This window comes from Periplaneta americana, chromosome 6 (genome assembly GCF_040183065.1).
Source record: "Periplaneta americana isolate PAMFEO1 chromosome 6, P.americana_PAMFEO1_priV1, whole genome shotgun sequence".
NCBI lineage: Eukaryota > Metazoa > Arthropoda > Insecta > Blattodea > Blattidae > Periplaneta > Periplaneta americana.
This window is the reverse complement of record NC_091122.1, coordinates 91,510,160-91,536,387: the sequence shown is the minus strand read 5'-3', so window position 1 is coordinate 91,536,387 and position 26,228 is coordinate 91,510,160. Positions and strand designations below refer to the sequence as shown.

The following is a 26,228-nucleotide window of genomic DNA, read 5'->3' as shown; positions in this document are numbered from 1 at the left end:
AATCTGTCAGCTCAGAAAGTCGACATTTTATATGTACAATGAACTTATGAGATTAGAAGGTTGTAATGAAGTCATTAGTTTCATCAAACATTATATAGACAATATATTGTCATCAGATGTAAAACACTACTTGTTGTTTAATAACTGTACTACACAGAACAAAAATCATACTCTCGTGCAGTTCCTTCATGTCCTCGTCAACATACAGTAGAACGTCTCGTTTAGGCACAGTGAAAATGTAAACAAAGTGCAGGTAACGTGTGGGGTAGGACGAGCCGTACGATAAACACGAGGGATGCACAAGGTTTTAGTTACAACATTTATGGCGGAGCATTAATTGAAATTATATTTTCCAAAAACACACAAAACAAAAGAACACAAATTGCATAATGTTATGTACACATTTTTAACAAACAAGCAATTGTAACGTTTAAAATAATTCAATATAATAAATCAAATTTTGCTACTTATATGGTGTTGCTTTCAACAGCATTTTTCACAGTCATTAATTTCACTCTCTGTATGACTGACATAATTTCACCGTATTCTGTGGCCGAATTAACAAAACTACAGTATATTGGTCTGAAGTGGTCAGGTATAGTGCCTGAATAAATTGAACTTTGAGAAGAGATAATTACGTTTAGGAAATAGTATTGTCACTTCAGACCAATAGGGTAAACACTGGTAATTTCGTGATAATTTCATGAAAATTAATTTAAAATGCAAATGTGTAAATATATACTTATTCCGATTTTTTCATCTAAAAGACGATAATTTGCTGTACATATCTGGAGACATAAAAGATTGGTCACGTTCTTGAACAAGTAACAAAAACCACTTTTACGACTTGAGCTAAAAGGTTGGTTATTTCGTGATAACCTTGGTAATTTCGTGATATTACATTGATAATTTCGTGAGAGGTAGAAGAATTGTGGAAAAATTCACTAAAGTCACATGAAATTCTCATTTATTGTTACAAGACTTCAAACATAGTAATTCCGTCTAATATTCATAGCAAGAAAACATAGAAATACATATCAACACATAATAGGAATGAAATGAAAGTAAAAATTGAAATTGAAAAGGGATCTTCTTTGCCCTGAAAGGGTGAACAGTTTTATAATAGACTTGACTATAGCCTATATTACTAGGGTAACTCCAAAAGTAATGCATAACTTTTGTTTAAAAAATTACATTTTTATCCTACAGCTTTGCTATTTTCACAAAATGTAGATACATCCTTTAGGAACAAAATGTGACTTTTCCACATAATCCCCGTCCGTTTCAACTGCCTTGAGTAACCTAGGAACGAGGGCCTGTAGACTAGCACGGTAAAAGTCTGGACCAACACATCTGAGCCACTCTTTAGCAGCGTGCACAAAGGAGTCATCTTCTAACCTCGTTCCGCGAAGGGATCCTTCAGTTTACCAAAGAGATTGTAATCGCACGATGCCAGTTCAGGACTGTAAGGCGGATGTTTCAGTGTTGTCTATCCGAATTTTCTGATCTGGTCTGGGGTCTTGTGACTGACATATGGCTGTGCGTTGTCGTGCAATAGCAGAACATCCTGCTTCTCCCGATGTCGTCGAACACGACTCAGTCGAGCTTGAAGTTTCTTGAGAGTTGCCACATACGCGTCAGAATTAATGGTGGTTCCGTGTGGCATGATATCCACAAGCAAGAGTCCTTCTGAATCGAAAAACACAATAGCCATAACTTTTCCTCCCGAAGGTGCATTTTTGAATTTCTATTTCTTTGGTGAATTTGCATGATGCCACTCCATTGTCTGCCTCTGACTCCGGTCTAAAATGGTGGAGCCATGTTTCATCTTCTGTCGCAATTCTTGCAAGTAAGTCATCTAGCACTTATCATTGACACTTAGCATGATAACAAATCAAACAGAAGCTTCACTGAACCCATTGCGCCCCCTTTTCTTTTTTATTATCACATCTTATCTTCAGATTTCTAAAATTCGTATTGTAATACAATTTTTAAAATAGTATAAAATGTAACCCTTAATACTCAACAAATTTTCGCCTCAAACAGCTAAGATTTCTATCAGTAAAGCTAAGCCTATATGGCGACTGCAGCTGTATCTAAAATTCCAAAAACATTTCATAAAATTTCATTAAGATATAATAAATCATTGTACCAAATATCATATGCTTACCTTTAGTAATAATCCTGTAATGTAATTACAAACATCCACAAAATTTGTACGCCTGAGAAGTCGACGCTAACTTGCTCTCTCCAAACATAAAAGCTCACTGAAGCAGCTACAATAGTCACACAAAGCGTAGTTATATGTTTCTGGAAACCGGACAACATATGCAATCCCTTGGCGGAAATTTGAATCTTGTAACACCATTGGTTAATTTACGAAAGAGCAAAGAAAAATTATCACGAAATAACCACTGCCAGGAAATTACCAATGTTTACCCTATACTGTAGTTTTGTTAATTCGGCCACAGAAGACGGTAATATTATGTTAGTCATACAAAGAATAAAATTCATGACCGTAAAAAATGCTGCTTGAAAGCAACATCATATAAGCAGCAAATTTGATTTGTTATATTGAATTATTTCAACGTTACAATTACTTGTTTGTTAAAATGTGTATATCATAACGTTATGGAAATTGTTTTCTTTTGTTTTCTGTGTATAACTTCAATGAATGCTCCGCCATAAATGTTGTAACTAAAACCTTGTTTATCGCACGGCTCGTCTTTCCCCCACACGCTACCAGCACTTCGTTTACGTTTTCACTGTGTCTAAACGAGATGCTCTACTGTACTTCCTAATACTGAAGAAATCATACATCAATATCCAGAGCCCGGGCACTGTTTTTACTATGCGACCGTCCAGTTGGTATTATTGAAAGAGAAAAGCATAAGCAAGAAAAACAATCAATTTGTAATTAATGGACATTCAATATTTTTGTGAAATTCTTTTTTTTTATCTCCTGTAAAATTTTCATTTCTGGACTTGACCGACTTTTGCACCGAGGTCTCCAATTACCCGTTATTCTTTACAGCGTAGGCTACTTACAAAATATCTCACCCTCCACAAATCAGCTGATCCTTCTATAATGGTGGCTAGGCTTGGGTCTGTAAACGAGAAGGCATTGCAAGAGACTGATTTACGCATTGTTGCTTTATGTAAGTAGTTGTGATTTCTTTCGGTAAATTTTCCCCTTTCTCTCACTAAAATTACTCTTTTCATACTCAAAATTCCATTTACTTAATACTGGTCGCTGAACTGTGAAGTCTTTTGCGGTACGAAAAGGATAAGATATTATTGATTCAACCAAATAACCTAAATCTTCCTCGCAAAGGTGAAGCTGATGTTAGTTTTTAAGATTACGTGGAAGTGTGGGAATAATGAAAATTTTAATTAATATAGTATCGATAACAATGAAATAAATGTTAAAGATGATATTTTATAAATAGTTTTGTCTCTAGAAGTATTTAGAACTACATATCGAGTAGTACTTACTTATGGCTTTTAAGGAACCCGGAGGTTCATTGACGCCCTCACGTAAGCCCGCAATCGGTCCCTATCCTGAGCAAGATTATTCCAGTCTCTACAATCATGCTACACCTCCCTCAAATCCATTTTAATATTATTCTCCCATTTACATCTCAGCCTCCCCAAAGGTCTTTTTCCCTCCGGTCTCTCAAGTAACCTCTATATTCATTTCTGGATTCGCTACATGCCCTACCCATCTCAATCGTCTATTGAGTATTATGTATTAATAATTTCTGACATAGAAATAACATGGCAATGGAACAAATTCAAAATGTTATTCGAATAACAGTTCTCCCCCATGTAGTTCTTACTTAATATGGAGTGTTTATTGTGCCGATTGATGGTTCAAACATTGACATTAAACTTATTTTCGACTTATTGTTTTAGTATCAGTTATATTTTATTTGAATTACGACTATGAGTTACATCTAATGAATGATGTTTAATGCTGTTAACACTAGTACATACTTTGCTCTTTTAAAAATTAATCTAAAATAGTGACGAATATGGTACACTCCACTCATAAAAATATATTTTAAATTATTCTTGTATAAAATACAAGAACGACATTAAAGTTGATAGCATGTATGAGCACTACAAATCACAAGATTAATTTTTTTTCCAATACCACCAGATTGTCATTCGACATTTTTGGTCTTTCCTGGCAATGACTTAAGAGGTCTTAAATCTTAATTTAACCTAATTCCCAGACCATGGACAAACACAGGAACAATTCCTTTAAGGAAAAATTCCTGCGTTCTAACCGGGAACCTAACCCGGATCTCATGAACTGTAGCCAGAAACTCTGACCACTAGACCTAAAGACATAATCTTTGTACTTTTTAGGAATAACAGAAGACTTTAATGGCAAGTAAGTAACTGTGAAACTATCATGTAATAACTTGGTTTTAATATTTAGATCTCTATAAAGATTTAAATACATTTCTTATTGTTTTCAAATATTGTATATTCCCCATCTCCTACACTATCCAATTAATATATTCATTCATTCATAGTTTTCTGACCAAGGGCAAATCCTTTACTGCTAACTAGTATTGTCCAAAATTTTTATGGTTAGTTATTTTACGATGCTTTATCAATGCTATGATTATCTACAGTCTGAGTGAGATGAAGGTGATAATTCTAGCAAGATGAGTCCAGTGTCCAGCGCCGAAAGTTACCCAGCATTTCGTTGTTGATTTTATGAAACCTCCTATGTGACAGTACAGGAAAAAAAATTTCGGGAGAGAGGAAAAATTAATTAAATATCAATAGGCTAGGTCGATGATGTCATTTATGTTCACCATATTAACCAACGTTTTCTACCGAATTACTTCATTTTCTTATGTAAGCCCATTGGTTTTTAATTAATTTTTTCTTCCTCCTGAAAAATTATGTTATGTATTGTCACATAGGAGGTTTCATAAAAATCAAAGACGATTTGCTCTTAATGAGTTCCGGGAAAAACCTCAACCAGGCAACTTATCCCAACAAGGATTTGAACCCGGGCCCGCTCGTTTCATGGTCAGACGTGCTAACCGTTACTTCACAGCGGTGAACTCTCCAAACTTTCGTAGTGAACACCCTCCATTTCGTCTCCCTCGATCCTTATACCGTAATCTTGTCATCATCTGCTATCTTCTTCTGCTTGAACTTTTCTCCTGTTCATCATTCCTTCCAGTGCATCCTTCAGTATGCAGTTTCTTCTTAGCCAGTGACCCAGTCAATTTCTTTTTCTCTTATTTATCAGTTTCAGCGTTATTCTATCTTCACCGATTCTTTATTGCACAGCTTCGTTTCTTATTGTCTACCCATTTCACACGTTCCATTCTTCTTCATATCCACTTTCAAATGCTTCCAGTCATTTCTCTTCATGCCGTCGTGATGTCCATGTTTCTACCCTATACAAAGTCAGACTCAACACAAAGCACTACACTAGTCTTTTTCTTAGTTCTGTTAATTCAGTATTTGATTTATTGCAGAATTTTACCCATTTATTATTAGTGACAAGACTAGTTTTTTATTAGTACTGTATGTACACTTAACGGCAAAAAGAATGGGTCGACTCTTGGTCGATAGAAATGCTAAGTTCTATCACGCGGTTTACTCATGTAAACGTAACCCAGTGCAAGGCATTGCTGTGGTGTCTCTTCATTGAAAGTCATCCGTCTATAATGCAGCAAACATTACGAGCTGTGTGTGGTCCAGTGGTAAGATGTATGACATCTATATCAGAGGTTGTGAGTTCGCCGCCGGCTAAAATAAAATTATTTTTTTATTTTAATTTTTAATTAATTTATTAGTTTAAATGTGGAATGGCATTTGTTCATAAACTTCGTTATGCCTGCCTTGTAAATATATAATTGCCCATCACCTGTGGGCTATTAATAGGCGAGACCTGGCCTGTATGAACAAAAATACTTGTTTCACATCCTAAAAACCGGACGCATATAAACATAAATGAATAATAAAAAACAAAAACAAACAATTTGTTAATATAGTAACAAAAAAGGCCTATGGTGGGTACTAGTATTTCGTCCACATCCACCTGCGTCAACAACTGCCCTCATTCTGCGCGGCATGGAGGCCACAAGATTATGGAACAGGTTAAATTCATGGCCACCTCCTCCCACGCATCTAGAACTCTGTCTCACAATTCGTCAGCTGTCCCAACGGGTTCTGCCCAATTAGAGCGTAGGATCCCTTTCATATCTGGTGATTTTGGAGGCCAGTCGACCAGGTCGACACCAGGCCTCCTCGTAAACCATCTTTGAATCCGGTTGGCGGTGTGTACCGGGTGATTATTCTGCTGGAAGAAAAGTGTTCCTTCTGGATATCGTTCTTGGGCGGAAGGGATCATTGCAGGAGAGAAAACTATAATAATTGTTTGAGATGACAATGTTTTGAGAATATAAATATTATATCAAGAAACTTACTGCTTAAACAATTTAATTATCTGATTTACCATGACGTTCGAAATAGATGTCTGTCTGAATCATTTAATATGAAGCAGAAGGATCAAAATATTTTACTTGCAGTTACAGAGCGGGGGTTTAGAGTCATAACGACGTATCTACAAAATTCATGTTTTGAGATAAATGCAAAAGAAGTTTTGCAACAACTGAAACACTATCACTGTTACCGCCTATGTTATTGTGTGCGACATATGTGATAACTCATTGTTATTAGAGTATGTTTACATCCGCTCAACAATTTTTTGTGTTTAAGCTAAGTGTTACATAAGAAAAAAAAAGACTGTGTTGTAGATACGTTGTTTTGACTTTAAATAAATTGTTCTCTTAGCAAGTTACACTTGATTTTAATATTAATGACAATAGAAACTATGCACTGAAGTATTTATATATTATTGTGTAATTACATCTAATTATTGTGAAACAAACAGTTTTATAAGTCTTTCTTCTAATATTGATTAGCAAGGTTATACTGAAGAAGGAATAGTCCTCAATGATAATAATAATAATAATAATAATAATAATAATAATAATAATAATAATAATAATAATAATAATAATAATAATAATATAATTCGTAGCGCTACAGCACTTTAAGGGTCCAGACCAACCAGCCAGCTGCTGGCCTCAAGCACAGATGCTTAAGCAGAGGTGGAATCTAACTAGCACGATGGTCCCCCTACTAGCCGTTATAGCTGGCTTTCTTAACCGGATTTCTCTACTTATCATAGCTCTCCAAGTGCATCACAATACTGATTATCATCATCATTATCACCATCATTAACTTTAGCTTCTTTCCCGTCTGTAACATCATTTATTAATTACTTATAGCATTGTGATGATACTGGTCAGGAATAATCCTCATATTGCGTAGATCCAGAAGATCTTTAAGTTTTTGTTTCTGAATAGAAGCTGGAGAGGAAACAAAGGCTGAAGTGTGAAAGAAACTCGCATTCTTGTTTTAGTTCTGCGGATTAGTATTCTTCTAAACTCAAATTCTTGTGAATTCCTGTTGCTGTATTTAAAATAAGTGTGTTCTAAGTCTTCTTTCCTGTACTGAAACCAGGCCATCTTGAGCCAATTGACATTATTTACATCACTGAAAACTTTTCTGTCCTTTCTCATGTGGCGCCTCAGTTCTGAAAAATTCGGTACATGCTGAATTTCAATTATATGGTATTTTTCGTTTGTCATTCTCACAATAGTGAATCATACCGATGTGAAATAATTTTGTTCTTTTCTCTACTGAGACATGATCAGAGTCGTACTCTATTTGTGGCCTGACTCAAAGGACATATAATTGATTAAAGGGATGTCAAGATGCCCAACAGCATGCAGAAACATAACAGACATATTTACATTTCTGGTTTGTCCATCGCATGTATTGAAAAAGGAATTCCATTCCTTACCATCTGCATTTTTTGTAGAAAATTAAAAAAAAAACATGAAGCAACTTCTGCAGATCCACGTTTGGCAGTTCTTTCACTCCACATAGCATGCGACTTCTCTACAGAAGTTGTATAGTATACAGTTAAGTTGTATACAGCCAAACTCCGCCCATAAAATAATGCTTTAGCATCTGTTTTGGGACAGTAGCAGACAGTCTCCAGATCAAATTCAGCTAAATGGATTTTCCAGTTGCAGCTTCCGCCTCAATGTTGTCTTTTCTAGCCCTCGCTAAACATTTCTGTTCATTGTGAGCATCCTGATCTTGACGGTGAATTTCGTTGTCTGTGGCATTCATATGAGAAAATCTGTAGCATATATCGCACAAATCATTTTAGGCAAATGGAAGGGCAAGTTAAATTCTATTTTGTGAATATATTTCGATAAAAAAAGTATTCCTTTCAGTAGTTATGCCATCATCTTCACATTTTTCAACGTACAGTTTGAACATTTTCCTATGATTTAACTAATGAGGCAAGTACTCTTTCTCTGAATATTTTCAGGCATAATGTGATATTATTTTTAGAAAATCATTAATATGAAATGTAATTCCTTCCATTACAACATCTGACTTAGCCAAGCTGGTTTGTGCTGTCCTCTTTGATCTCTTGAAATTATATAATGTTCATTCCTTTTATACATACAGCATTTCATGTATGAACGATTCAGGCAAATTGAGTGTTGCAAGAAACTATGCCTGACAACCTTGCCATTTTTCACCATCTATCTTTGGTTAAAAGCTGATCATCTGTGTAATTTAAATTCCAAAATTCTTCACGAATTGGTAGCCACTAAACCTGAGTAAATTTGAAATTGCATTCCCTTATACATTTTGAGAAATCTTTCGGTTTAACAATCTTCCAGCAAGTGATTTGCCTTTGGTAGATATTCTGAACTTTCAGATTATGGAATAGGCTATGGCCGTAATTTTCTGAATGTGCATAAAGGGATAATTTTGATTTGAAGTATGTACAGTTACCCTTGAAAAGAATGAGACGATTCTTGGTCGTCGGAAGTTAAAGTTCTAAAGCGCGATTCACACGATATCGACGTAACGATACATACCATGACAAATAGTACAAGAATTGTTACAAGGACCACAACAAGGACAAGGACCAGAATAAGGATCACGAAGAAGACAGCCATTTAAGGCCAGGATTTCACAACATAGCTCGAGTCACAAAATATCATTGCTTCACTGTACCGAATGGTAAATGCCTGCTAAGGGATCTACATTCTGGACTGCTGCTGTCACTGTCTTGTCTCGGTAGCTCATATAGTAGCGTGTCGGTTCTACTGTATAACCGAAACGTCTCGTGTTCGATCCCGGGTAAAACTTTTTTTATTGAGGTGTAATTAATTTGTTCAGAGTTCCTCGACTGTCTAATTTGTCGAAAAATATGGAATAATTTATGCCCAATTTCTGAGTCCTACAAGTAGGCTGAACCTCGTCAAAAAAATAAATCTTACTTGGAAGTTAAAAGTATTCTTCCTCAAACAAAAATCATAAGAAACAAAAAGAGACCTGTTAACTTAAAATCTTGTCCACATGCCATCAGCTTCTATTACAGCTCTAAGTCGATCCGGCATGGATGTCACGAGATTGTGGAATAAGTTCTGATCCCCGGCGAGATCTTCCCAGGTGTCAACAACTTGATCCCACAATTCGTCTCAATTTCGAGTACGTCGGTGGGCATAGGTGGCTATCCTTCTCTTTTTCAATTCCGCCCATAAATTTTCGATGACATTCAAATCAAGTGACTTCGGAGGCCAATTAATGATTTCGATCTCGGGTCTCCTTTGAAACCATCTTTGAATGCTTGCAGCATAGTGCACGGGATGGTTAGCCTGCTGGAACAGCAATGTTCCTTCGGGAAAACGTTCTCGGGCGGAGGGAAGGGATATATTTTCCAGAATGTGCTCGTAAGTTCCCGCATTAAACCGGCCATCGATGCGTTCTATAACGCCAGGTCCATCGTAAGACATCCACCCCTAACACGATATGCTAAAGCGCCCCGATCTTTCACGTCGGTGCACATAATGCCGGTCATGTCGGAGACCATCCTCACGATAGACACGGACTGGACTTTCGTAATCACTCAAGATGGTTGTTTCGTCGGAGAAAATTACATTTCTCCAATCGAAATCCACTCGATTGGTAGCGAAGGCAAGATGGTCGACAGCTTGTGCTTCCCCCAATATTTCCATTTGCGCAGCCCTCCGGCTCCTAATACCGCGGTTCCTCAACCTGCTGATCACAGTCTGTGAAGAGCCGGGAAAGTTAGATGCTGCTCTTATTTCGTTAGCAGTCATAAAGGGGTCCTGTCGAACTGTCTCGAATAAGAGAGCATCCTCTTCCAATGAAGAAACTCGCGGACGCCCAGAAATATGGCGACTTTCGACCCCACCCCCCGAATTTTGGTAACGATGGACCCACCTCGCGGCTGTACTTCCAGGAACACCGACCAAACGGCCAGCAGATCTAGCCTCATATCCAGCCTCAACTAGAACTATAACTCGCTGTCTCATGTCACGTCGTTTCGCCATTACGATGAGAAATGAGGGATGACGATAATACTTTAGTGTAGACAATGACTAACGTGATATAGAATTATTGAAATAAGAGGCATCTTGCATAGTAAGAGTTAATAAATCAACTCTAAATTAAATATCTAAATAACAGGATATAACAGGAAGTCCAATTGTTGCGAAACTAATCAAATTAAATCTAAGCTGAAGTAGCACAGCCATTGATAAATGTTTTGTACATAGAATTAGACTGAATTCCTATTCGACAGAACCTATAATCAATGGCTTGTCTGAACATGATAAACAAATCCTAAGTGTTTCCAATGTCACTAAACAATTTCAAAATATTAATTTAAAAACTAAGAAAGGATCGTAAATGCTGTATCTAATGATTATTTACATTTATGTCTACAAAATGAATCTTGGAAAAAAATATGTTATGATACTGGTACTACTGATATTAAGAGTAAATGTATTGAATTTTTCACTTAATTTCATAATCACTTCAGTTGATGTTCTCCACTCAATGTTGTGAAAAAATTCAAAAGTAAAAACATGTAGATAACGCAGGGACTTAAAAATCTCATGTATTAAAAAGAAGAATCTATATGTAATGAGTTGCAATGTAATGATCCTCATGTTCTTAAATACTGCAAGAAGTATAGTGTAATTTATCAAAAATTGTGAAAGAGGGAAATAGAATATATTTGAATAGAAAAGTACAAAATTCAGATAATGCAATTAAACCTATTCGGAATATTATTAAATTTAAACTTGTAGATATCCTAAGAAAGAAAATATTTTTTCATTAAAACCAATGATTATAAAGTAGAGGATCCCAAATCTATTGCAAATTCTTTTAGCGTATTATAGTATATAGTACAGAAATATTACTGACAACTTAAACATTCAAGAGTTTGCAAAAGATACTGCAATTGATTACTTAACAGATGCATTTAATAATTAGTATTAATATATTATGTAATTAGTCAATAACTGCAACAGTGCTTTCTTATTCAATCATAACATGAATAAAATTGAATGCACATTAAATTAAACACTATTGTAAACACGTAGATAAAATAGTTAAAATTAACTGAAGGTGTGAGAATGAAATAATCTAAAGCCATACTTTTAACAAAAACTGTTTTGTGCGAGTGCATTTCTTACACATATGGGAGAGCTACTAATAAAATATTGTAATAATTACTCAACAAATGACATAGCCTAAGGACTCTAAACCTTTGTAAAAGTTTGTCTATTATTATATATATATTTTTTTTAATCTCATTTTAATTGTTAGTTTTTAATATATATGCATTTACATTGTATATGTGTGTGTATAAATGCATTCATTAGATTAACGTTTATAATATTATAACTTGTAATTTTGTATTGTTTGCGATCATTAACACTTAATATCAGGACTTTGTAAAACTCTATTTCAACGTTACTTAGCTATTTCAACGTTATTTAGACAAAAAAAAATCGTTGTGTAGACTAAGAATCGAACTCGCACTCTTCTACACAACACTCAGAAGTCTTACCGTCTGAGCTATTGAAACGACATGAAAGCTTTCATTTCTGTGCGGAGTGTCGATCTAGTCATGAAGGTCCATTGTCGATTTAACTACACGATTTATGCATATATTTATCTTTTATTTACGTAATATTATCATATTTTTTGCAGTTTTTGAAGTGAATTTCGGAACGATGCTAGTAACAAACCAAATAGCCTGAATTTAAGTAACTAAATATTCGTTATGTTGTGTATCAGTGCTCTGGTCTCCGATCATGCGCAGTGTCTTACATCTGAGACTTAGGAATATTCAATCGTCTCATCCTTTTCCAGGGAAACTGTACGTAGTGACTAATTTTTAAGTAGGCCTAAAATGGTTTATAAGCAATTATAACGCACTTGACATCTGTTGATTCTATCAAAATTCTAAAATTGAATATTAACGACGAGTAATGAAACAACATTACCGGTATATAATCTTACCATTGCAGGCTTCAGTGTTGATCCTTAATGTTTAAAAGGCATTGCGGAAATTAACAATCTGAATTCTCTTCAGTAACACATTTTTCATTTTTCAGGAGATCAAGAATTTTTATTCCTCCAAAAAACACATCGATTGCTCAGCACAAGTTCATTGAACGATATCTTTGCATGACTGAAAGTACCGATAATATGCATAAATGTTAAATGTTATGTTTTATTTAACGACGCTCGCAACTACAGAGGTTATATCAGCGTCGCCGGATGTGCCAGAATTTTGTCCCCCAGGAGTTCTTTTAGATGCTAGTAAATCTACTGACATGAGCCTGTCGCATTTAAGCAAACTTAAATGACATCGACCTGGTCCGGGATCGAACCCGCAACCTTGGGCATAGAAGGCCAGCGCTATACCAACTCGCCAACCAGATCGACAATATGTATAATTGGAGTGCACTAGGAATAACAATTATTTTTAAAATCCTTTATTTCAAGGATTACGCCAACAGTGAGTGAATATAAGGATGCAGATACTCTGTACTATGAGTTCGTATCTGAAAATAAGTGACACGCATTTAGAGACAAAACAACGGATCTACACATACGCTGTTCTGACATTCAACACCATAGCGTTATATATGGAGCCAAATTAACGTATAAGGTGATACGTTGTTCTGACATTAAATAATCACGTGCATTTGTAGATACGCAGCACACTATCTCCATAACGGTTAAAGATAGACGTTCCGTTGTTTTGTCATTAAATAGATTGGTTCCCCAAGTCAGTAATGATGTAGATATGTCAAAATGGCCAATTTTGTAGATACGCTGTTATGACTCTAAACCCCCGAGAGTACGCTTGTAGATCATTTCCAACCATTTACCCGAACTCCGAGTAGTTATTTTCCCGAATTCACTTTTCCAAGCCCCAAGTTTATTTTCCCCGAATGTTCAATAACCCAAATGTACAGATTTGTTTCTGAAATTTGCCGATATAAGGTTGCCAGAGTGGAAGCTGGACAATAATAATGATATTATAAACAGTTTTTGTTGTCATTGCTAGGTAACCATAGTAAGTTCCTTTATCTAAGCGATCAAGATTTACAAGAGGGGTACAAAACAAGAAATTATGTATACTGCTGTCAGATGCCAGCAAATTCGAAACACACATACAACGCGCAATACGAGAAGTCAATGCATGAACTTCGTTTGAAGTATTAAAGAGTGTAACGAAACTGTTTTGTTTTCCTACTTTCATGAAGATGCCCCTGGTGTTCTCAGAGGTACTGCAATGCATAATTCATCAGAATAATTGTATAATTACTTCGAGTCTGTAACACGATTTACGTCTTTGACTAGAATTAGAGATTTTCACTTAGATTTTGTGACTGAATAAACTTTAAACTTTCAATGTTGTATGTTTTCCCAGTAGTTCGTGAAGTAAATACCAATTCGTAAAGTGATTACGGTAGAAATGTTGAATCATTTATAAAGTTATATATCCATCATGTTTAATATTTATTATTGACTGGAGAAACTATTATAAATGAAAAAAATTGAATTTTATACCGATGTGATAGTATAATTTTTCAAAAATAAAATAATATGATATTAATGAATGATGAAAATTACGCAGACTGGAGAAGAATGAAAAGACCTACTGACGTTATTGCTTTATGTGACAGGAAAAAATCATCGCCAGAGGCAGGAATCGTGACCGTGTCGATACTGGAGTCGCTGCCCATGGTGCCCAACGTGAGAGTTCTGCCCTACGTGGAGGGACGGCAGCAAGTCGCGGTGAGTGCACTGTCTTCTTTTAATTGGTTATTTTACGACGCTTTATCAACGACTTTGGTTATCTAGCGTCTGAATGAGATGAAGGTGATAATACCAGCGAAATGAGTCCAGAGTTCAGCGCCGAAAGTTATCCAGCATTTGCTTTTAATAAGTTGAGGGAAAACCCCGGAAAAAGCCTCAACCAGGTAACTTGAAACCGGGTCCGCACGTTTCACGATCAGGCATACTAACCGTTATTCCACAGCGATGAACTCCTCCACTGTCTTAAGCATAACATCTTAGTAATTATGTGTAGACTTCGGGTTTTTAGGACGCTAAAATTTGAGTTTAGGTGACACAAATAGGGTTTAAAGTTACTAAAATAGGCTTTAAAGTTTAGTAAATACGCTCGAAAAATAGGATCTAAAGTAAAGTCATGGTATTTTAAAAAATCAAGTTGCAATTTACTCAAATATCACTTATAAAATTGTTAAATTTATTTAAATGCTTATAATAATATTGAACTATTTAATTTTACCTAAATTAACAAGAGATAGTGGCGTAAATTCCATCTTTGACCTCTCTTATCCTAATTCCAACCCAACTTGCTCGTGGTGCAATCTGCTAGAGAACTAACGGAACTCTGGGAACCGGGTCATGGCGGTATAACCATCTCATCTAGTAGGCCTCCACCACACCTGTCGAGAGACTAAAGGTGGCAGCCCCACCACTTGACTTACTTTCTCCAGGCCAGAAACCTTTGGAAGGACATCTCTGAAAACAATTTTTATAGGAAAGCTCAAAGAATTTAATGTTGAAACACTTCTTGTATTTATTGATATGAAGAAAGCTATCGATAGGGTGGATAGAAAAAATTATTAGAAATTTTGGCATATGATTGTAATCCAAATAAATTAATAAAAGTTATTTTATTTATTATATTAAAATAATAACCATAAAAAGGTTAGAATTGAAAAGAAATATTCAGAATGGAAATCGTTAAATCGAGGAGTGAGACAAGGATGTCGTTATCGCCTCTATGATTTATAATACTGGATGTTCATTTCAAAGTGTGTCATGACGTCACTGTTGTGAGTCAGCGATTTGAAGCGAGTTTCAGCTTTCATGTCAGAGAAGTTGCCTATTATTCAAGACGTTCAATCTGAACTTAAAAACATGTACGGTATAACTTGAACGTCGTAGCAACAGATGGCGGTCTGTACGGTCTGTGTGTTATCATAACCTCTTTCGAACTGTGTTTTTCGCGGGCAAGTCGTCGCAGGGTATTTGTTATCATCGGTTGCGTACGGCAACATTCCACAATACAAATCAAATGCTCCGTGTCCATGTTGACCATCGAAGTTAATGTCAACGAATACGTAAGTAATCGTCTTGACCCTCTCCCCATATCCCGATAGTAAGAAAAAAAACTCACCTCAGTATGTTTTTCCAAACAGTTCACATTCCTGCCACTACCGGCGTTACCGTACGTATCGGTAATTCTCTTCAGAATGAACGCCATACTTGCTAGGCAACTTCTCTGGCACATAGGAAGTGTAGGAAGATTGAATTCTCTAAGCTCATCGGCTAGCCACATGACGGCATACAGCGAGCCATGACGCACTTTGAACTGAACACCCAGTATACACGAGTCATTCATCAAAGAATGGAGATTGAACCCACATGACATTGTACCTTTCAACAGACTGCATCACACAGACAACTTATTATTTGCAGAAAATATCAATATGGGAATTTCAATAATTGACAAATCTGAAGTAATATCCTTTTAGGAAAGGAAACAGCCCGTAGCAAAATTTCTATTAATAACAAATTATTGGAGGAAGTGTAACAATTTCATTATCTTGGTTACGAAATCATATATGAAGAACAAACCTCATTAAAATAATTATGGAATTTAACAAAGCAATGAGGACCATTAATAGTATAATATTTAAACCAACCTCGATACAGAAACACACGCGCACTAAATTTACAAAAATATTATGTTATGGCAGTGAGGCCTGGAGAATTCGTAGTATTGATGTACAGAGATCAACAGCAGTAGAAATGAAATATGTGAGACGCACTTCGGGATACATAAGAATGGACCACATAAGAAATTGTGACATTATGAAGGAACTACAGATTGAACCCTACAAAAATTACAGGCAAAATAGGAAATTACATGTAAATAGAATACCTCGATCTAGAAATACACGTCAAATGTTGAAATTATCGTCCTGTGGGCAAGAGACCTTTGAACAGTCCGTTAAAACGTTGGCAAGGGACCGTAACGGGCCACTAGGCCCAATACATGGAAGGATGATGATGATTTACATTATTAAATTCATTAACTAATAATACAATACCATTACCATCAACATCACTACTGCCGCTACTCAAGGGTGTCCCATAAAGAACGCAATTTTTAATTTAATAATAAAACACATCATTTATTTGAAAAGTGCTAATATTATTAAGTCAACACGATGCACAAAGACTGCGATTAAACATGAATCGATCTCGTCTTCAAAATAGTATGGCCCAATTAGTCCGCCAGCCCTTAATCCGCACCAAACAGTGACTCGTTCTGAATACAGCGATTCCTCACGGATCATGTGAGGATTCTCCGACTCTCAGACTCGGGAATTTTGTTTATTCACATGACCATTAAGCTGAAGTGTGCCTCATCAGTGAAGATTATTTTCTTATGAAAATCACTACCCAATTCTTGTTTTCTCGTCGATCGGTAGAGAATGTCGCCATCGTCAGATAGAGCGTTGCTATGAGCCCAAAGCCGTTAGTGTGTTGTGAGCGAAATTTTATTTCTGTATCTGTACATATCAGCCAGAACCTCAATCAGAGGTCATGAATTAACGAATGAACGAAAAAACGGAAACGAATGGACGAACAAAAGAAAAAACGAACGAACGAGTGAATGAATAAGTGAACGAATGAGTGAAGAAATAAATGAACGAAAGAACAAATATGTGAAGGCATGAATAAACCAAAGAACGAATGAGTGATCAAATGAATTTATAAAGGAAAGAACGAATGAGCGAATGAATGTATAAATGAATGAACGAAAGAACGAATGAGCGAGCGAATAAATGAACGAACGAACAAAATAATGAGCGAAAGAATGAATGAACTAACGAAAGAACGAATGAACGGAGGAACGAATGAACGAAGGAACGAAAGAACGGATGAATGAACAAAAGAATAAACGAAAAATCGAAGAAACGAATGAATGAAGGAAAGGAAGAATGATTGAACGTAGGAATGAATGGATGAATGAATGAACGAACATACGAATGAAATAATTATTTAATGAACGAAGAAACGAATGAACGAGCAAACGAATTAATGAAAGAAAAAGAACGATCAAATGAATGAACGCAGGAACGAATGAACGATCGAATGAATGAACGAAAGAACGATTAAATGAATGAACGAAGGAAGAACGAGTGAACGAATTAATGAATGAAAATACGAATTAGGGAATGAATGAATGATCAGACGAACGATTGAATAAATGAGGTTGCGATCAAACAAACATATGAATGAATGAATGAACGAACGAACGAGAGAATGAATGAATGAAAGAATGAATGAACGAAGAAATTAAAAAGTAAGTAAGGAATTGAATGAATAAATTAATGAACGAACGGAAGAACGAATGAGCGAATGGATTAATGAAAAAATGAATGAATGAATGAATTAATTAATTAATGGGTGGTCGAACGAATTAATGAACGACTGGACAATTGAAGAAATTGATTAATTACTTAATCAATAAGTAAATAAAATCCGTACATCCCTAAAGTCCAAAATGTTGCTTTATTTGAATAAATATACAAAATTAGTCCATGACGTTTTGGTCCAAGGTATAACTACTTTTTTAGAGCTAATGAAATGTGAAAATATGTATTTTTGAAATTAATTAAAGATTATTCATTTGTTAACTGTTTTATACGAAGCACGAAGTAAAACTTAAGTTTTTTTTTTTTTTTAATTTTCGAGTTAAAATGAGAAAAAAGTTGTCGTTTTTTAGTAGGTTTGTTTCATATTTTCATAATGGACTCTTAACAGATTGAGCTATCTAGTAAGTTCCCTTTTTGACGTGAAACATCTATATTGACTACAACCTGGAAACACGTATGACACTTTTGTGTGAAATGAAGGTCCTAACAACGAGATCAGCTGATGTCACTTACTGTTGAAATGCACGACAAAACATGTCATACGAAGGGAGTATCGTAAAAAACAAATTAAGTTCATGCACTAATACCAACTGTACAATTATTTACAACAGAGTACGAGTATAGTTAAATAATATATAACATGTTATTATATTCGTATCATTTAATCCTCAAAAAAGATTAAGTGTGACATAAAATTAATAAAATAATAACTAAAAGATAAAGGTGTAGTCACGTAATCAATGGGATTTGAAAATCTCCTAACACTGTTAGAGTATTTATTTGCTTATTCTTTAAAAATCCATCCTTACCTAACCTAAAAATTACATATCAAGAACAAAGATATTTCACGCAATCCAAGGAATTTCATAATACATTTTTTTATTTATGGCCAAATTCCTCCCATAGTCTTCCCGAAGATGTCTGATCTATCCCGTTTCCTCTTTCTTTCTCAAATCTCGTATTGTTGTTGTTTAAGGGATGGTTAAAGACCAAAAGGTTTGCCAAAAGTAACAGGTAAAAATGTTGATAACGCTTCTGTGAAGAACTCAAAATGCATGACCAATCTCTTAAACTCACCGTTACGAAACCATCAAAATGGTGTTGAAAAACAGCTTTCATATTCGCAACGACATTGAATAAGTCAGATACGAATTTTCTGAGGTAACACAGTTTCTTTTCATAAATATAAATTAATAAAATACTCCTTATCCGATCAAATTGTCGAACTCAAACAGAATATTAGTGAAAGCACAAAATAAACAAATTTGTTGTTATGACAATTAAATTTTTTGTGCAATAGGCCAGTGTCAGAATTAAGATTGTGTAGAAAATAACAAAGACATTGGCAATTAACATTGCCTATTAGGCATACTTTAAAAAATTAATTCCCCCCCCCCCCACTGGAACACTTTCAGCATATTAGTTTCCTTATTTCTTAGAGGCTGCGTTTGGCACTCATACAGTATAACATAACTGATAATACTACACTTTGATCTTAGCATGCCAAAACCGTGACTGAACTACTCTGCACACTTGTGCGCATTTCCTATTATTATTATTATTATAACTGATAATAGGAAGCTCTCTAAAATATCTGTTGTTACGTTAATACTTTAGAATATTTTCAACGGAATAAATTCGAAACACCAGACCTTACTCCACGTCAGTCTGTCATCTCTTTACAAATTTATTTATCAGTGCTGTCCTATACAGAGGTAGGTCTAAAATTTGACCAAATCACAGTCTAGAATTACATCGGTATACAATCGAGTTTCTCGTCTGTTAGACATTAATCTTCTATTTACCAGGGTTCATGGTCAATTCTGTATTGAATTTGCTTAACCCTCAAAAAAATTATTTAATTTGTTATGTGAATTTGGAGTAACTACATCTTTGGCAAAATACAAATTTGTTGCGAGTAAATGGATCTCGCGTTAAAATATACTGTATAAAAACTTTCAGCCCTTTCACATGCTGCGATACTAATTGACGTCAAACAGCGAAATTAAATAAGTATAAGATCATTCTGACCAGCTGTACACATAATATATAAACGCATGGTGTTACACTTTTCTTCCTTGTGCATGTATTGTATTACACCCTTCAGACAACTGATGGTATCTGAAGACAGAGTATAACACTATCAAATATATTCCTAAATTCAAAACTTATTACCATTGAGAGCTAGAGGCGGCGAAGCTCGAGCAAACCTGACATGATTATAGATTAAGATGGAAAGCTTGAATCTCTCGTCAATATCAAAGCACGCATCATTGATATTCAACAAGCTTCAATGTTAACTGAAGACATGAGAATAAAAAAACGCATCAAATAGTAAAGATTGATCTCTAATCTCATGTAGCCTGTAAACATAGCGAAAAAATACAATATGTAAACAATCAAAGGCGAAAATGAAAAATACTGATTGGAAGAATGGAGAGAGAGAGTGCGAGAGAGAGAGAGGGAGGGGGAGGGAGGGAGAGAGAGAGAGAAACATCCCTAACAAATCCTCCAATATGTAAACTACCGAGGGAAGAAGATTGGTTGCTCAACGAAGAGATGCGCTGATTAGTACTTATTATTATTATTATTATTGTTATTATTATTATTATTATTATTATTATTATTATTATTATAATGATAATAATAATTTATAGCTTTTAAGGAACCCGGAGGTTCATTGCCGCCCTCACATAAGCCCGCTATCGGTCCCTATCCTGTGCAAGATTAATCCAATCTCTATCATCATATTCCACCTTCCTCAAATCCATTTTATATTATCCTCCCACCTACGTCTCGGCCTCTCCAAAGGTCTAATTCCCTCCGGGCCTCCTAACCAAAAAACACACACGCACGCACGCACGCACGCACACACACACACACATATACACACACACACATATATATATATACACACTTTATATTCCGATAATAATTTTAGTAAAAAGAAAGGAACAGCGGATTTGGGATATCACTGTGGTTTTGTGTAACGTATGTGCAGAAATAAGGATAATAGAAATAGAATAAATAAACTTCATTTGCAGCAAGATTTAAGTGTATCGAATGAAATGAATGAAATCAGCTATGCATAACAGTCAATTCTCCAACAATAATAAAATAATACTAAATATTGAAACAAAATACTATTACGAGAGCAAATAAAATATTGTTTTTGAGCCATAAATAACAATTAACTGGCATACTAAATATATGATCACATAATAATATCCCGTAATGTTGTTGTTACTTATCCATCTGTATGGAAATAATACTAAACTTGCGTTAACTCTCTACAGTCTCTTGAGTCCTGATATATTTGTTGTTTTATTTTTAAAGTTCAATATAATTCTACACTTCAAAACAAAGTTACTGACATGAGGAAAAATGCTGAAAAAATTCTGCAGGTTACAGTTAGGGCACAAATTGAGGTATATTATACTATACTTCGGGTCTATGCACATACATTTTATATCATAATCATGTATGAAGTATGGTGTAGTATACTATACTCGCAGGACTCAGGAGGATAGTTAAGCATGCTTTGTGCATGCGTCTGTTTAGCGTCCATGTCAAATCACAACCGAATAATATTAATTTGTAAAATATATGAAAACCCCCAAGGATTATAATAAACTTTTCCAAGTAGGTTATATATATATACAATGCGACTCCACTTACGTGTAAGAATGGACTCGTTCACATTGTTGAAATTATCGGGTATGACGTAATCATTCTAAATCGAATGACGTCAGTGTAATTTCTGTTCTACCAAATCCTTTCATTGTTTCTATTAATGTAGATCGAATATAGAAGTCACACGTAAAATGTTAAATGTTTTATTTGAAATGAAAAAGACAATTATTACAATTTAATCCAGACTTTCTTCGGGAATGTTTTTGCATTACGTAGATTTAACTGACAAATGAAAGGATGCAATTAATCACCTTTGCATATAGTCTGTACGTTAAATCTGGCGATATTTTTTTTTTTTTTTGCTTTAGTAATCGTCTTCTTGAATTGAATACTCAGCTAATTTCCCAACTCTTGAATGCAATATATAGAGACTAACCTAGTCTAACTTCATTATCGTGGTATTATGGAAGGTAGACTCAGGACATGTTCGTGAAAGAAAAATCAAAATGTTATGTGCAAGTCCGTCAATACTGCGGACTGGCAGTCTAAAGCCTGGTTTTTCTGAAGAGAATATGCAACGTGCGAGGCCCGCCTCGCACAAATCCGGACTACACGAGAAACAGTGAGTGGTTTCTCTAACTGCGAGGTACGCAGACCTCACACCTCGCAGTTACAGAAACCACTCACTATGTCTCGTGTAGCCCGGATTTGTGCTAGGAGGGCCTCGCAGCCATAGAAACCACTCAATATCTCTCGTGTAGTCCGGATTTGCTTACGAAAAACCAAGGTTTAAGACGATAAATCATGTTAGAGTGGGCTACCAAATTAACTTATTCAGCATAAGAATGTATGACTTTTCTTTTCTACCGTTTTTCACGTTGTTATTAAATTTAATGAAAAAAAAAATTATTGAGAGCATTGTTGTAGTCTGCTATAGTTTCGCATGTTACTGGTTGATTTTGCAACATTAAAAAGTTATTTTCTTTGTTAATGTACTCTTACATTTGAATTTGTGCGGAACCTCATTCCAGTCTTGCGTTCATTGTGAGCCCTGCGTTACTGTTGCTAGCCTATGATTAACTTATAGAGGTAAGCTTTGGTTCGGTTATATTGAAATACATTAATCCAAAGAAATGTAACATGTTTTAAAATCTGTATGGGCTACCAATTGTAACATTAATAAGTCTTATTTTAAAACCGTCCAAAGCCAATGAAGTCCGCTTTTTGTGTAAAATATGTTAAGTACAGTCCCCGACTTGTTTTTCCGTGCTCTGTATTCTACTAAAATGAAATAAGTCCGACATGTTGCATGCGGGCAACAAACCAATTACTTTACTTAAAGAATTTATTATGATTTTTCCTGCATTAATAACGTTTTAAATGCTGTTTTTACAAAACTTGCATTACTGGTCTTAACTGATTTTTACCAATAGTTGGACGATAAATAATTTGTACGTTGATAAGTGAGTGATAGCTATATGACCGAAGATCAATGCTGTCATTCAACATTGTAACACACTCCAGCCAAATATGTATATTATATATAAGTTAATTAAATAAAAAATAAATAAATAAATGAATATATATATATATATATATATATATATATATATATATATATATATATATATATATATAAATACACAATACGCGTACTGCAGTTTAAAAAGAACTGGAACATGGCAAAATCTAAACCCGTGAAGAAATACTACTTCCAAATGAAATGGAAATATGATTATTTTGTTGTTGAAGACGAAAGAATTGCTTGTTTACTGTGTCCCATCCAATTTATTTCCACTCGTCATTTCAATATTAAACCACATTTCAACAAAGCCCATATTAAGAATTATGGAATGCACAAACTTTCGGGTAAGTTCATTATTACGAACTGTATATTATTTATTTATATACTGTTAAATTAAGGACGTCACTCGTTGTGTTCATTTTGAATTGAAATTAATAGTGACTTTCAAGGTTCACCACTTAAGTGCTATAAATTTATGTTTCCGTAGGTGATGATAGGAGGAAAGTTTTCGAAAATCTAAAGCAGGTTAGGTGCAAAGAAATCTCAAAGAAACTACCGACAGGAAATCTAGCATAGTTGTAAATCTTGAAACGAGATAATGTATTATAAATACAATGAATTTATTACAATCCTTTTTGAAGATTACATGCCGCCACTGATGGACCTTTGCACGGGCAGAGAATGTAAACAACTCTACGCGGAAGTCGATCATCCCCAATAGAAGTAGAGTGAGGCTGACGTCATATTTCCCCTATCTACGAGTTCTGCAGGCCTGGTTAATGACAAACTTTTTCGACTTAAAAAGTCATCTTCAGGTCAAATTGGGAACATTTAAGAACACATAATTATAAAAACTATGTTATTATATAAATTAATATTGCATGTTGTTATGAATGAAGACTTTTATGAATAATCTAAAAGCACATATCATGAACAAGTTAATATACACTGTGTATATTACTGAAGTCTTCATTCATAACAACATGCAATATTTACGTATTTTCATAGTTTCTCTAATGATGCGTTTTTAAATATTCCCAATTTGGCCTGAAGATGACTTTTTAAGTCGAAAACGTTTGTCACAAAACTATTATGTGGTACAATATCTTTTGTAATTACATAAATTTATGTATGATAAGTTACAGACGCTTTTCAAATAAAGCTTATTGAACTTATTCCTTAACTTATCGGAACCAACATGTCAATAAAGCTTTCTATTTATAACCTGTCCTCATTGTAGGAATGGTGAAATATCTTGACCACATCCCGAGGAAAAAATAAAAATATTGCCACACTCCTGCAACACTGTAAATAGGCTACATCCAACGAGCAATTGATGTACTGAAAGAAGTGTCCTAGTATTTAATATAAACAAGAAAATAAAATGAAAACACGAAGGATTACAATCAGATAGGAAAGGAAAATTTCGCCAAAAACGAATAACAACTCCAAAAATAGATAGACAAATTCGACAAATCACTTTTGAAAACCAAAGAAAGTTAAAAATGGATAATGAAGAAGATTCCAGAGAATAATAGAGTAGCAGTTTCTACTAGAAATCTACAAAGAAGATTCAAGGAAATGAGGTTACATTGTTACCGACCTCTGAAGAAAGCATAGTTGACTGAAACAATGAAGATAAATTATTGTAATGGAACAAAAGGTGTAAGGAATGATCAGAGGAAGACCGGAATAAGATTATGCAATATTAGAGGCACTACCAACTTAGACATTCTCCCCAACAAAATCAACTAGTTGTGAAGTCAAACAGAAGTGGCTCGAATCCATTCACATAATTTTCATTTTCACTTAGCTGATCTCGAGTAAACAAATTTCTGGCTCAAATCAGTTGCACCCGCTCTAATGTTCGCCCTGTTCGCTTAGTCCCCTCAGTTCCTTCAGCACTTCAATGCTCTTCCCCCGCTTCTGTCTAGCAGACTGCCGTGATTTTGTTTGGTCTTGTCTTGTCTTTTCCATGGAAGTTAGAATTTAATCTTCTTCATGGAACATCATGGAACGCTATGAAAGTTGTTTTAGCAAATGAAGTAATGTTACAAGAGTTAGCGGTAAAAAATTCAACTATCTTTTCGCCACTTTCGGATAAACATATATTTATTTTCAGGTTTAGGGGCGCTGATTACGCGGAGGTGCTATTACATATCTAGCGAGGACAAACTGATTTTACTTGAAGGAAAGAACAAGTTCTTGACTTCATATTAAAGAAACTAGATGGCATTATGTCGTGTAAGGAATATTAATTACTATTTATGTAGAATGTTTAAAAGAAAATGGACTGAAAATAATTGAACTCTTAGGGAAGTTTTTGCTGAGAGCAGTGATTGAAGTGTATTGTAACTTTCCGGGAAAATGTGAGACGTTACGAAACACCAGTACCTTGTCCTGAATTGACACCTGGTCCCAGCAGAGAACTCCTAGGAAACTATTTGAGGTTAGCAGCGAGAATCCATGTTGTGTGACTCGTTGTGCTGTTAGTTCTATCATGATTTATTTTTCTAATCAGTGTGTTCTTTAGATGGAGTATCCAAAACATACTATTTTATTTACGTCTGAAAGTTGCCGATTCCAAATAGCAACCCGTTTAAATTATTGCTTTATGTACTGACTGGTTCTTCTCTCGAAGCGTACTATTAGAACTTTCAAAATTATTTAATTGAATTTTATTTTACCTGTCAGAATTTTTTAGTTGGTTATTTAACGACACTGTATCAACTACTAGGTTATTTATCGTCGATGAGCTTGGTGATAGCGAGATGGTATTTGGCGAGGATCCGCCATAGATTACCTGGCATCACCTTACGGCTGGGGAAAACCTATGAAAAAAACCCAACCAGGTAATCAGCCCAAGCGGGAATCGAACCCGCGCCCGAGAGCAACTTCAGACCGGTAGGAAAGCGCCTTAACCAGCTGAGCCACGCTGATGGTTCTGTCAGAATCAAAATAGTATGTCAGATAATATTAATGTTTGAAGTAATTTAATTTTTTGTTATTTGAAATGTCCGAATATTCAATTAATTTTCACACTTTCCTCATTGCAATTTTTCCCCGTACGATCCTCCGCTTACCGCAGCTTTAACTATCCTCTGCAAAACAGAACC

General features: G+C 35.1%; 1 protein-coding gene across 1 annotated transcript in view; it reads left to right on the top strand.

Moving 5' to 3' along the window:
* The window catches only part of LOC138701493 (synaptotagmin-7-like), a 201,282-nt gene that overhangs the window by 126,913 nt on the left and 48,141 nt on the right, over nt 1-26,228 (top strand). The window contains exon 3 of the mRNA XM_069828411.1: nt 14,157-14,268. Coding sequence (XP_069684512.1) covers nt 14,157-14,268 — 112 coding nt within the window. The remainder of the gene's footprint in view (nt 1-14,156; nt 14,269-26,228) is intronic.